The sequence below is a fragment of the Eleutherodactylus coqui genome, chromosome 2, assembly GCF_035609145.1.
Source record: "Eleutherodactylus coqui strain aEleCoq1 chromosome 2, aEleCoq1.hap1, whole genome shotgun sequence".
Classification (NCBI taxonomy): Eukaryota; Metazoa; Chordata; class Amphibia; order Anura; family Eleutherodactylidae; genus Eleutherodactylus; species Eleutherodactylus coqui.
This window is the reverse complement of record NC_089838.1, coordinates 156060628-156075799: the sequence shown is the minus strand read 5'-3', so window position 1 is coordinate 156075799 and position 15172 is coordinate 156060628. Positions and strand designations below refer to the sequence as shown.

The 15172-nt window shown below is 41.2% G+C and overlaps 1 protein-coding gene across 1 annotated transcript in view; it reads left to right on the top strand.

Annotated features, from left to right (window-relative positions):
• WNT2 (Wnt family member 2) overlaps window positions 1-15172 on the top strand; it is an 83866-nt gene that overhangs the window by 13616 nt on the left and 55078 nt on the right. Inside the window, exons 2-4 of the mRNA XM_066591815.1 lie at window positions 6878-7113; window positions 12059-12336; window positions 13414-13678. Of these exons, the coding sequence (XP_066447912.1) occupies window positions 6878-7113; window positions 12059-12336; window positions 13414-13678 (779 nt within the window). The remainder of the gene's footprint in view (window positions 1-6877; window positions 7114-12058; window positions 12337-13413; window positions 13679-15172) is intronic.

Sequence of the window (15172 nt, the reverse complement as noted above, 5' to 3'; positions counted from 1 at the left end):
ATCTAACGTGTCTTCTCCCTTTCAGTTTCATCCCATTGCTTCTAGTCTTTCCTTGTCCAAATGAGAATAGGGCTGATCCCTCTGCAGTGTGACAGCCCTTCAGATATTTGTAGACCGCTATTAAGAGACCTTGAGATTTGAATTAATTTAAGTTAGTTAAGTGTTTCCTCACCATCTCTCTGCTTACAGATATCCTGCATTCTTTTATTCCCCTAATAGCACAGGGAAGCTGACGCTAGGGTCAACAGCACCTGCCCTCTGCCCTGTACACACTGACAAGCAATGGCTACAGTGTGAAGTGTCACCAACAGAACAAGTACGCACCAACCTGATCCTGGCGAGCAGAGGATATGAGGGCACCTGGGAGCAAGGAGGACTTGGGAGGCAGAGTCAAGTTCAACTAGGATAGTTCAAGTAGAATACAAGCTTCTGCAACCTAGTGCTTTGTCAGTTGCGAGTGACTGGCTGACATTTGCAGCCAGCCGCTGTTAAGGTGAGAGATTTGGGGCAATGCACTATGATCTGGGGCCCGTGCCCCAGATCTAACAGCCTAGTGACGCCCCTGCTGTCTTGTATAGCAAAGTACTAATGGAGCTAGCCGACATAACTTTGGTCCACCATTTAACACATTAGATGCCATGGTTAATATTTACTTCAGTATCTAAGCGGTTGGATAGGTACAATCACATGGTGCTGATAGGATTTCATGGCAGCTAGGGGCCTAATGAAAGCACCCATGTTTGCTGTCTTTGCACTCTGGCATAAAATAATGGGATACTATTACTTACAACTTTTAATTCCATCACAGTTTAGAATGCAGTAGAAACTATACAACTACTCCTGAAGCCTGAAGTCACTGAAATTGCAGGAAAAGCAAAACTCTGTAAATACATGTACTATTTGCCACACTATTATCATGTGTTGTGTTACCTTCATTCTTTTATGAGCAGAGAAGAAAGAAAGAGGCTGTGACGCCTTTCAACTCTCTACATCAGGGGTGTCAAACTCATTTTCACCAAGGGCCACATCAGGCTTATGATGACCTTCAAAGGGCCAATTGTAAGACTGTATAGTAAGGGCCTGTTCACACAAGCGTATTTGCGTACATAATATGCAGTGAATAGAAGTTCATTCACATAATGCATATTGTCACACAGCATAAGCCATTTTGTTGCGTACTACCATTGAGGTAAATGGGCCGCGCAAATACGTGGTGAATGCGCAGGAAACCTATGTGTTCACTGCATATTTCAGTGGGCCCATCTGCATTTTTTTTGAGTGCCCAAATATGCAGGCATAAGCGATTTTCGATTGCGCAAATACGCAGCGTACTTGTGCGACCGAAAAAAGACTACACCCGTGTGAACGAGCCCTAATAGTGACCCCTATATTGGTCGCAGTAGTAACAGGGTACCTCACAGTGGGCCCAGTAGTAACAGGTTGCCCCACAGTGGGCCCAGTAGTAACAGGTTGCCCCACAGTGGGCCCAGTAGTAACAGGTTGCCCCACAGTGGGCCCAGTAGTAACAGGTTGCCCCACAGTGGGCCCAGTAGTAACAGGTTGCCCCACAGTGGGCCCAGTAGTAACAGGTTGCCCCACAGTGGGCCCAGTAGTAACAGGGTACCCCACAGTGGGCCCAGTAGTAATAGTGACTCCCACAGTGGGCCCAGTAGTAATAGCGACCCCCACAGTGGGCCCAGTAGTAATAGCGACCCCCACAATAATAACCCCACAGCAATATTATCCCCCTCAGCAATAATATTATCCCTGCCAGTAATATTAACCCCCCCCCAGCAACAGCAATATTAACCCTGCAGCAGCAGCCACCATTAACCCCCCCCCCCCCAGCAGCAGCCATTAAACACCCCCCTCTAATAATAGAATAATAGTTTCCCTCCCAACCCATATACTTACCTCCTCCCTCCTGTCAGCGCCGCTCCCCCTCTGCTCGCGCTAATCCCTGGGTGCACACTGACATCAGCGTGTGTGCCGGGATCAGCAGTAACAGCACGATTACCAGCCGGGAGCTGATAATTGTTGGAGTGGTGAGCGACCATCGGCACGCCGCGTGCACAGGAAATGAGGCAGCAGGCTGGATTCGGCCCTCGGGCCTTGTGTTTGACACATGTGCTCTATATCATGCAAAATATTTTTTTTTACTTCACGCTCTGGTCGAGCGGGAAATTAGTCCTTTTAGCCTTGCCTTCAACCCTGCCCATTTCTTGTTCATGCATATCCAATTCTGCTCAGTGCATGGGAACGCTGTGGGCAGGGAGTAGCATTGCCTGTCCATTTTTAGGATTAAAGTCTAGCAAAAATAATGTAGTACCATGTTAGTCAGAAAAGTCTGTGATATTAAATACTCTTGTGAAAAAAAAAAAAAAGAAAAAGTATTATAGGGGGATGCTTGTATTCGCTAACCAGAAAATTATATTACTTTTCTATTATACTTTTGTCTTTTTTATACAAGCGTATATGACATCATATAAGATCAAAGGTTTGTTTGTTTTTTCTGAGATTCCGCATGAATCTCGCAGAATAAAATTGCGGCATGTTCAGGAATATTCGCAGCATTGTTTCTAGAGAAAAGTATTCCCATATACACAGAGCTTATGTAGCTTTGTAATAAGGAGCAGCACTGGCTCTATGTACTCTTGTAGAGGCTACATGTGCAGGGCTCTGCTGTGTGCATGACCCTCAAGTTTTTAAAAAAAATATTTATATTCGTCACCCTGATCATGTAATGATGACATGCATTTTTACATGATGATTAGTACTACATACTGTTTGTACATATAGTACTGTACTACATAAGGGCATAAAAACCCTTTCTTTTAAGACCACATATAACTAACACTAAGAACAATATAACCAATAATCTATCTATATATATATATATATATATATATATATATATATATATATATATATATATATATAGACGAAAGCCCTCACTGACTGACTGACTCGCCACTAATTCTCTCACTTCCCGATGTCGTAGAAACTTGAAATTTGGCACAAGCATAGGTTATCTCCAAAATAGGAAAAGTAACTCAACTCGATTATTCAATTCTAGCGCAAAAGAATTAGCGTTGAAATTCTACGTACGTAATCTAATTCTCTCACTTCCCGATGTCGTAGAAACTTGAAATTTGGCACGAGCATTGATGATGTCATAAATAGGAAAAGCTAATGGGTCCCAACTCGATTATTCAATTCTAAGTGCAAACAATTTAGCGTCCAAATTTTACGTACGTAATCTAATTCTCTCACTTCCCCATGTCATAGAAACTTGAAATTTGGCACGAGCATTGATTATGTCATAAATAGCAAAAGTTAATGGGGCCCACTCGATTATTTAATTATAAGCGCAAAAGAATTAGCGTACAAATTTTACGTACGGAATCTAAGTCTCTCACTTCCCGATGTCCTAGTCACTTAAAATTTGGCAAGAGCATTGATTATGTAATAAATAGGAAAAGTTAATGGGTCCCAACTCGATTTTTCAATTCTAGCGCAAAAGAATTAGCGTCGAAATTCTACGTACGTAATCTAATTCTCTCACTTCCCGATGTCATAGAAACTTGAAATTTGGCATGAGCATTGATGATGTCATAAATAGGAAAAGCTAATGGGTCCCAACTTGATTATTCAATTCTAAGTGCAAGCAATATAGAGTCCAAATTTTATGTATGTAATCTAATTCTCTCACTTCCTGGTGTCATAGAAATTTGGAATTTGGCACGAGCATTGATTATGTCATAAATAGGAAAAGTTAATGGATCCCAACTCTATTATTTTATTCTAAACGCAAAAGAATTAGCGTCCAAATTTTACGTACGGAATCTAATTCTCTCACTTCCCGATGTCATAGAAACGTGAAATTTGGCACGAGCATTGATTATGTCATAAATAGGAAAAGCTAATGGGTCCCAACTCGATTATTCAATTCTAAGTGCAAAAGAATTAGCGTCCAAATTTTACGTACGGAATCTAATTCTCTCACTTCCTCATGTCATTTTATATCAAGGAAACGTCACATGGTTACCTCCACGTGGTGTTTCCTGGGTAACGCAAAAGTATCTCTAAAGTAACCACGACTTCATAAGATTTTCCGTGTGAACACCAGATAAACACCAGTACCAAATAAACTCGGGCGAAGCCGGGTATATAAGCTAGTATCACTAATATACAGTGACCGTACAGCACTCCCATACCAGTCCTATACTGGCATTTTGCAGAATATAATCATGATGTGAATATAGTGCAATGAATACTTTACAATTAAAACAGTAATTCGCAGTTCACGTCTTCTCTGTCTGCAGTCGTTCACTTTCCCTTTTGTCTCCATCCAACCCAAACCTCCACGATGACTTCTCCAGACCAAGACTCATTTCTACGGAATACGATACTCGTATCTCTTTGATTCTTCGCTACTCCAGCATATCTTCATCCTCTACACAAACGTTCTATCCTGCAACTGCCGCCAAAATAGTGCTACCAAGCATGATGGTGAGAAATAATGCTCCACACAGTAATAATGACCCCTTTTCGTTTCATACATTAATAGTGCCTTCCTTTGTGCCCCACATAATAATAGTAGCCCTCGTTCTGTCACACACTGTGCGCCATGCAGTATTAACAACCCCTATTGTGTCACACACAGTAATAATTCCCTCATACAGCAGACGTGCTCATTTATGTGCTGTGCAGTTAGTGCCCCCACACTATCATAATATTCCTACACGGTAATATTCCCTACATACAGTAACAGTGTTCTCCTTTATTCACTTCACAGGAATGGTGCCCCTTAGTGTCCCCACATAGTAATAGTGTCTCTTTGTGGCCCACACGCTTTCATAGTGCCCGCTTTGTGTGGCAGACAGTTACAATGCCTCCTCACAGTAATGATGTCCCTATCATATACAAGATGTGGAACTATATATATATCAATAGCCCAAAGAGCATCTTCTAGTATACAATTTTATAATATATATATATATATATATATATATATATATATATATTTATTTATTTATTTTTTCTTTTTATATATGTATATAAAAAATTGTATACTAGAAGATGCTCTTTGGGCTATTGGTCACAGCTTGTCATAGCTTGTGCAAAGGCAAAAAGAGGGCAATAGCCCACTTACATGGTTGGGTCTGCAGCCCCCCCTTACAAATGTAACCTGTGACAGCACATGAACCATTACCCGCCCTGCCATTCAGAAGCCAGGACCACTTACTGGATGTCAGTGTTGTGATGATGTCACTGCATCGCACCGCCTGTGGTAGGCCAGATGAGGAATCTACACATCAAGGTGAGTATTAGCTTCTGTATTGCTTGGGGCACTCGGAAGACATTTTTACTTTTAATGAGCACTTAGGGGTATTATTTTTTAAGGGAGAAAAAAGGGCATTACCTTTTTAAGGAGGCAATTGGGGGCATTATTCCTTTTTAAGAAGGCACTTTGAGGGAGGGTGGCTTTGTTACCATCAAATGAGTATTTGGGATTCATTATCATTTTCAAGAGGGTATTGTTACTGTACAGATGCAAAAATTGGGCATTATTACATTGTAAGGGACACAAAGGTGGCTATTAGAGTTGAGCGAACATACTCTGCTGAGCTTGATGCTCATTCGAGTATTAGCATACTCGATGGTGCCCGCTACTTGAGCGAGCATGACGCCATGTTCAACCCCGCCACTGATGTGTCAGATTTGACCCCTCCCTGCCGCTGCGCACATCAATGCTAGTTTGTGGCGAGAGAGAGAGATCGACTCGAATAACGAGGACCCGAGCATTTTGGTGCTCGCTTATCTCTAGTGGCTATTATTACTTTGTGTGGGAACAAAAGAGGTATAATTACTGTGTGGCACTCTTACCTTCTGGGATACAATATGACACTATCTGTTTAGCTCTATCATATATGAGAGTACTATCTATCTGGTTCTATAATTTTCGGTGGTGTTATCTGTGTGGCACCATTATTTTGGGAGAAGAGTAAGTACAGCTATAAGGACATTATTTGTGAAACATAGTATTTGGGGGCATCGTGCCGCATAGCTAGTACAGAAATAGGGGCATTTGGGGAAGCAACTGGTACAGAATTGGAGGTTGCCATAGGATGGAATGTTTGTGTAGGTTGGGAAAGGGTTAGTGCGGTGCTAAGAAAGCGAGGAGACCAAGATTTCTGTGTTGCAGACTTTGCAAAGGCAAGTTGTGGCCACAAGACTCCATCACATTGGTCTAATCCAGATGTGTGGAGTAAACCAAGGAGATGCAGTGCTACAGCCGTGCTGCATTCCCTTCATTCTCAGTGTCAGTGGGGGTTCCCAGCAATATGCCATGATTTTGAGATGGGAATGCCACTTCAAATGGGTTTTCTCATCAATATCACCCTTTAGTAAATTAAGTCATATCGGCTTATTATCACAGGTCCAGCTTCCCCTCAGATCATGCGAGTGTATAAAAAAGAAGCTTCTCAATTCTGTAAAAGGGTCTTCCTGTTATCTCCTACAGAATTTAATATGCATAGCACAAGCTGTAAATACAATCTTGAGTATTGATTCTGAGTAATGTATGTAAGTCATGGGACTTTAGGGTACAAGATTGTATACAACATAGGGTGCCAATTCTTGATACATTCCAGCTCTGGATAGTGCATGCATTTTAATGGTAATTGCTGGCTGCACCTGTATTTGCCAAAGTTTCCAAGTGCAAGTACAGTTGCAGCCTGGTAATTATTAGTAAAACACATATGCTACCCACGTCCAGGACACACCATTTACAGGAACTCTTAATGGAAATGTTTAGTCGTGCAATTTTGATTAAATTATTAATTAATATTTAATGTTGTTTTTCTTTTGGCAGGTACATGGGGGCTGTTGGTTCCTCTTCTACTTCATCCCGAGTAATGTGTAATAATGTACCTGGTTTGGTAACTCGTCAGAGGCAACTGTGTCAGCGCTATCCTGAAATAATGCATGTTGTTGGTGTAGGCGTGAGTGAGTGGAAAGCAGAGTGTCAACATCAGTTTCAACATCACCGCTGGAACTGCAACACACATGAGCGAGATCAAAGCTCATTTGGAAAATTAATTTTGCGGAGTAAGTAGGTTGAAATCCATATGTTTCTCTTGCTGGAAAATTTGGCATTTTAAAATACTGAGCTACTGTTGTGTGTAGTTGTATGTCAAATAAACAGCGGGCTAAAGTTTGCATCCCATGTACTGCGTTAGTGCTAAAAAAAAAAATTTTTCTATAATTCCATACTCAAATCATTTATCTTTGCTGCATGTTAGATCAGAGGGGGTGTCTGATTGCAACAGCCCTTGTCCATATGCCCTCATAGGGAATAGTTCCTCCTAATTTAATGGCTGGCATAAAATCATACACTCATACCTCTAGTTTCACTGTCTTTTACTTTCGCCAGTTTCCAGTTTTGCCGATTCTTCAACGCAGAATTTTGCCTCTACTTTCGCTGCCTGCTTCTAGTTTCACCGGCGGCCACCGGACCACATGACCTTGCTGCTCATGCGGCCAATGGATGCTCCAATCACAGCCATTCATGAGCGAATGGCTGTGATTGGAGCATCCAGCGCTGGCTGAGATTGGCTGAGCGGGCTGCCACTCAGCCAATCAGAGCAATCTCTTGTTGAAGGCAGAGGATTTAAATCTCCGTCACTAGCAAGATGCTCTGCCGGCTTGACAAGTGCCCAGCAGCCTTTCCAGAGGTCTGGAGAGCGGCCCCCGGGACACCGATGGCACCTGCAAGGTTAGTATTGATTTTTTTTTTCCTCTCAGGTATTGTAGCTAGGGTGTTTAGCGCTGCCAAAAATGTGGTACCAAGTTGTGCCGCGTTTTTGGCAGTGCTGAAACTGCTGCCCATCCATTTTAATGGCCAACACTGAGCCGAAAACGGCCAAAAATAGAACATGCATTGCTTCTGACACTGCGCTTTGACGCTTGTGTGAGCAGCCCCAAAGAATTGAATGGGAGCGTTGTACAGCATTTAGTGCAGCACTGAAAAAGCAATGCTAAACGCTGTACAAAAATGTGGTTTGGTGTGTTTTTTGGAATGTCTACAACAAATTAGTTAGATTTAGATTTACATTGATTCCTATGGAAATAATTGCCTCGAGTTTCATTGGTTTCAAGCTTAGCCGATTGCTTTCAGGCAGATTACCAACGAAGCTAGAGGTTTGACTGTACTAAGTGGCATAGTGCTTGATGGGCAGGACGTAATATCACTTTACAACGCATTGGTGCAGCCTCATATGCAATATATAGTTATGTTTTGTGTATTGGTTCATAGAAAGGATGTCTGGGATTTAGAAAAAGTACAAAAAAGAAGAAACCTAATAAGGGGCATAGAGAATTTTACTTTTGAGGAAAGATTAGATTTGATTAGCAAAATACAATTATTTATAGTCTTTTGAGGAAAGATTAGATTTGATTGGAAAAATACAATTATTTAGTCTTCAGGAAAAACCTTTTAGGGTGCGCTCACATGGGGCTGATTTGCATCAGAATGTCCGTAGCGGACATCCCGCTGCAGATCAGTTGTGGAATGCCTGCCTCCAAACCCACACCATTTGGTGCAGGTTTTGAAGTAGGTTTCGTCACTAATTCCTGCGCGGAATTCACCTCCTCGTTGAGAGGGGCTGAATTCTACAGTGAAGACGGCAACATAATTGACATGTCGCAGATTTGAATTCTGCGCCACATGTCAGTTTCCGCACGGGTTTTGTGCAGTTTCAAAAGTGCAAAAGGTGAAACCTGCAGCAAATGCGGTAATGCTTCAGCCCACCCTCAGGGTGGTTTCACACAGCCGATAAAATCGTATGATTTTCACTCAATGCGAAAGTGAGTAAGAAAATAGAATTCTGAAACCAATAACTTTCAATGGTTTCCTTCACATCTGTGGTTTTCACTTTTGCGATGTTGCGAGAAAAAAAATGGTGGCATGCTCTATCTTTCTGCGATGTGCGGGGTTTCTTTTATCTCCCATGATTCCCTATGGAGCCTCCTTTTTATCGCATCGCAATGCCCAAACTTGCTATTTTCGTGCAATATGTTTTTACTATTAGAAAGTCCGATTGACTTTTGCGATAAAAAATTGTGCAATGCTATCGCAGGTGGCAGTGATGCGATGCGGGAGTATTCTAAAAAAAAAAAACATTGGCAAAACTTGTGGAAACAAAGATGCAATTTTGCCGGGGCAAAATCGCAATTGCCTGTGTGAAACTAGCCTCAGGGTTTCAATAAAATCAGAGGTGAGAGAAAAAATAAGGACATTATTCACTGAGAAAGAAGCCAGTATTGCAACACCTGATAGACTGCAGGCCAGGCACAATCGCCGTAGACCCTAGTAAAGTGCAGTGGGCCATACGATAATTTGGAGGAGCTAATTGTTCAATGCAGACTAAAGGCCCATTTACACTGGACGATTATCGCTAAAACTTTGCTCATCGGTGATCGTTTTAGTGATAATCGGTGCGTGTAAATGGGCGCGGGGCACCCGCATTTCGGGCACCTTTTGCTAATCCTTAAAGTCAAGCTCACTTGATTTTAGCTATCAGTTTTATCAGTCGTTCTCCACGGGGGGGGGGGGGGGGGGGGGGGTAGTGCTGATAGCATTGTTTCCCCCATGGAGAACAAAGGACATGAGCGCAGCTAATAGCCTCGGGCTATTAGCTGTGTTCAGGAAAGGCTTCATTTGCATACATAATTGGTATTTAAGTAGCTGAGAAGCTACTTGAATACCAATTATTTTTTGTGCAAAATAATCGCTCAAGGCTGTCACTCAAACTGTCCTTTGAGCGATGTTTGAGCGATTATCTGCTCGTGTAAATGGGCCTTTAGCATGAATTTAACGATCTGCTAACAGTGCACGAAAAGCGCATGATGGGCGCACATTTAGACCAAAGATACCAAATTATCGTATGACCCACTGCACTCTACTAGGGTCTACGGCGATTGTGCCTGGCCTGCAGTCTATCAGGTGTTGCAATACTGGCTTCTTTTTCAGTGAATATTCGCCTCAGGGTTTCAAAGCATTTTAATGGCTTGATCCGTCTTAGTATAAATGAAATCTGCTAAAACATATGGTAGAACTTATTATTTAGAAGTACAAAATATGATATTTTGTGATCTTTTTTTTATGGTAAAAAACAAGGCAATAAAGTATATTCAGATAAGACTCCCCATAAGGGACACTTAAAGAAGTTTTCCCATTGATTGAAATTGCCTCACAACCCCTCTGTACTTTCTGGTTGCTGCTGACCAGATCTTGTAACTAGTGTAGCCAATCACTGGCCACAGCAGTGACCTTCTATAGCCAGCGATTGGCTGCAGCAGTCACATGTCCGGGTCAGCAGCTACCAGAAAGTACAAAGTGGTTGTGGGGCAATTTTAAGGAATCGGAAAACCCCTTTAAGGGGATGTGTTTTAATATGTTCCTCACCTACTTTGGTTTAACATTCATGCTATATTCTTTTGGCGTCTGTAATTATTGTCCAAACATATTTCATTTTCTTGCAGAATGTTCTGCTTGCAAATATTGGGAGTTTATGTATTCCTATGTCAGTGGGCATGTTCAAGCCTACAGTGTAATTAGAGATTAAAAATGCTTTATTTGTTCACAGAAAGGGAGTTTTGAAAAATCCAGCAGTCACATAACACATCATTTGTCTAGGAATATTTGTGCTTTGCGCTCATGTTTCCTATATTCGATATGTATTACAGTTGTGGGCAATAGATCAAATTGGATACTTGGATAATGCTTAAATGCGCTGTTTTCAAGATTGTGCATGCAAAATGTATCATTCCAGTCCTTTTCTCCACCCAACTGTTTTCTGGAGTGACTTAGCATTTTCCTTGGCTCGTAAAGGCTGGATACACAAGTCCTCAAATCTTAGATGATGTACAGAATACCTTGTTTCATTTTTTCTTTTTTACTTGAAAAACATGATGTTCTTCGATAACAAAATTATTGTTTGAAGTTTCACATGTCACGGAATCGCCTTTTCTGTGAACATGAAGCAACATTACTCATTAAATGTCAACGTTTCATTTCAAATTCTAGTTTTATTCCCCCAAAAAGTTATAATACTTTTGTGGAGACAAGTGTAACTGATAAAGATTGCATGTAACCAATCTATACAGTTTATGCCAAGTCAAATACACAAGAAATCTACCGTCATATGTGGGGGAAAAGGCTCCAAAAGTAACATTTTAGTTAAAGTAGGACTTTTTTCTGTGTTGTGTGGTAATATAGGGCAACTTTCTTTGCTACCTCTGTCTAACCAATCACTGGAATGGGGGTTTTGGGTCTTCCGACTCGAGCGAGCATTGCCCTTAGCGAGTACCTGCCCGCTCGGAAGAAAAGATTCGGCTGCCAGTGGGAGTCGGGGAGCGGCGGGGGAGAGTGGGGAGGAACGGAGGGGAGATCTCTCTCTCCCTCTCTCCTCCCCCCGCTCCCTCCTGCTCACTCCCGCAGCTCACCGCTCCCCCACACCGGCAGCCGAATCTTTTCTTCCGAGCAAGCAGGTACTCACTAAGGCCAATGTTCGCTCAAGTAATTGCCCTTAGCGAGTGTGCTCGCTCATCTCTAGCTATTTGGTTTGTTGCACAGTTTGTTACATTTACATGGCTAAAGGGTAACATCCACTTGTCACAACATATGGGACTAATGCCTGTACAAGAAAACTATTCTGATAACAAGAATGTAATGGAGATTTGGGCTTTTGCAACCATTTTTATTGCTTCAGCGCATTTTGTGTCTGCAGCTTCTGTGCAAATCTGCATGTTTTTCCATAACTATAGGCTTCAAAGTAAACTTTTGTATGCATTTAGATCCTGCAGTCATTTGTTATCCCTGCCCTTCTACATGCTAAGCTACGGGTATGGACAAGGGGCAGGTGAAAGGAAGTAATACATGGTTATAGCCTCTGACTACACATGGTTTTTATATAATGTATGATGACATGTGAAGAATGACACCATAGTCCCATAACAACAAATGAATTGCTTGCCTTATTTATGTTTTCAGGCAGCCGAGAATCAGCCTTTGTTTATGCCATCTCTTCTGCTGGCGTAGTGTTTGCTATCACGCGGGCTTGCAGTCAAGGAGAGCTGAAGTCATGCTCATGTGATCCAAAGAAAAAAGGTTCTTCTAAGGACAGCAAGGGCAGCTTTGACTGGGGTGGCTGCAGTGATAACATAGACTATGGCATCAGATTTGCTAAAGCATTTGTGGATGCAAGAGAAAGAAAAGGAAAAGATGCAAGAGCCCTAATGAACCTTCACAACAACCGAGTTGGAAGAAAGGTATTCCTTTACCCACCTTCTTATTGTGTTTGAATAAACCTAAGTAGTGGCAGTAAAAGTAACCCCAAAGATGACAGTTTTTTTTCATTTTTCATTTTTGTAGTGCTTTTCTATTGCTGTTTGCTCAGAATTCCTTTTAACCCTTTAAGGACCAGGCACTTTTTAGGTATTTTACCCATGTGGTGGTTTTACTGTCCTATTTTTCTTTCCTTCAGCTACCAAAATTATTTTTGCTGCATTTTTTTTCCATGACATATAGGGCGATTTTTTTAAAAATATCTTTTTCACTGACTTTTTTTTCCGTTTTCAAGTTTTATTGGTGGTAAAAAGCTTAAAAAAATGATTTTTCTAACATTTAGAGTTGTTTTTTTTAATTGGTATGTTTACGCTAAAATAAAGTATGGAAATGGGTTCCTCATTTGGTTTCAAACATTTTGATATATAACCTGTATAGTTTCAGATTACAGGGCGCATACGGCGATTGTTTTGGTTGGCGTCAACTTTGGGTTATTTTTTTTTTTTTGTATGTATTTTTTTTTTATTCTGTAATGTTGTTTTTACTTATTTACGTAATTTATTTATTTTTCTATCTATCTCCCCCATGACGTCATATAATGACCTCTAGGGGTAATTAACATGTTTTTTTTTATTTAATACTTTTCCACTGTAGCTGGGGCATCCATAGGAGCGCTATGTATCAGGGAAAGTAGAAGGGGTTAAAAAAACGCTTCTCCCTTCTCCTTCAGGTTCTCAGCTGTGACTAACAGCTGATAACCCGACCTGCTTCTGCTTGATTGCAGAAGAAGGGGCTTTAATCCCTCACCATATTTTAACTATTGGCTGGGATTAAAGCCCAGGACCAAGTGCCGTATATTTACCGTGCTTGATCCTTAGGCCGTTAAGGGTTATAGCACTCCTTGCCTCAACCATTATTTTGTATTGAGGTGGATGTGCAAATTAGCTGTATGCAGTTTGCAACTAACACCAAAACCATATACTGTACTCTATACACTAAAACTAATTCTGAGTTATCTCATGAGTAAGTAAATAGCCTCATGTTGTGTTTATCTACTGCAGGCTGTAAAGAGGTTTATGAAACAGGAATGCAAGTGCCATGGAGTGAGTGGGTCTTGTACTTTAAGGACATGTTGGCTGACTATGGGGGATTTTCGAAAATCTGGAGACTTATTGCGAAAAAAATACAATGGGGCCATACAAGTTGTTATGAATCAAGATGGCACTGGTTTTACAGTGGCAAATAAAAGGTTTAACAAACCAACTTCCAATGACCTGGTATACTTTGAGAATTCACCTGACTACTGTATCAGGGACAGAGATACTGGTAAGTTTGTCTGTTACTCATATATTTATATATAGATGTTTATAATGGGAATGTTATAGGCCAAGGTCATTTACAGTTACTGGTACATTTTAATGTAATTCTACCATTTGCCACATCAGGTCTCGTGTGTTCAGAGTATACTTCAAAGGCGCAGCTTGATTTATGTCCTGACATACTTGCAGATTCACATTAGCTAAATGTAGGCCCAAAGAGTGTCCTTTTGGAATATCTTTGGTTGGTATATATCAATATACCTTTGTTTTAACTGTACTGGAAAGTGCAGTTGACTACTTCTTGTAATAAAAGGGGATTCCACAATAAAATGTACATGGCAGATTTATGCAATTATATAATTAGAGAGTTGTGTCTAGAATATATGTTCAACAGTACACGCCAGATATGTGCAATGGGGGAAGGCCCCAAACAAAATGTGAACAGAGCCCTATTTGTAGGAAAGTGTGTCCAAAGTCATGACAAAGGTTAAGGGGATTGTCCAAAATTCACAGGATAGGGGATAACTTGCTGATTGGTGGTCTCACCGCTGAGTCCCCCGACAATCCAGAGAATGGGGGGTCTGATGTCCCCCTCTTTTTGTCATTGTAGGGTCCCTACTCCCAACCACGCTGACGTCACACTGAATGGAATAATAGCCGAGCATGCGTGGCCAGCACTCCATTATTTTCAGTGGTGCAGACGGAAATACCCAAGCTCTGGCCGTTCAACTATCTTTGTCAGTCCCATTGGAAATTAATAGAGTGCTCGCATGACTGGTGCTCCATCCAGTCTGCTGCTCATTGTGGGGGTGCAATAAGCCTGCGGTGAGTAGGGTGGGAGACACGAGACCCCCATTCTGTAGATTAGTGGGGTGAGACTCGCATTGATCAGCAAGTTATGCCCTATACTGTGGTTAGGGGACAACTTACAATTCTGGTACAACACCTTCAAGCGCTACGGTTTTGTTGCATGTATTTAAAAAATGCAGCTTAAAATAAACGGGCAGATTACATCATCGAGCAGAACATAAAATAGCACCATGAAGTGCAGGACAAAATGAAATTGTACATTCCCATTAAGTGAGTATTACTATTCACCATGGTGTGCTATGACGTAATGCTTGTTACTCAGTGGATGTCATTTTAATGAACCGCTGTAATACACAAGATCATTTTTTCTGTTCCGATGATGTGACGTATTTATTGGCACTAATGGAGATAGCGGCTTCCATTGTTAGATAACACTAGGGTGACTTCACTCTTAGAATACACATCTTTCTGTATATCAGGTCTTGAAATGTATTGATCACGATGTCAGATTTACATGGAATGAGCTGATGTAGAGAGTGCACTTAAGGAATGAAATAAGCAAAGATGCACTTAACCTGATTTTATAATGTTTCTCTCAAACTCGGCTATTTTCTCTGAATTTCAATTGTATGTCTGGTATTAACTGCTCACTTAAGGTCACATTGAAAGAAATGACGTATTTGGAAGATTT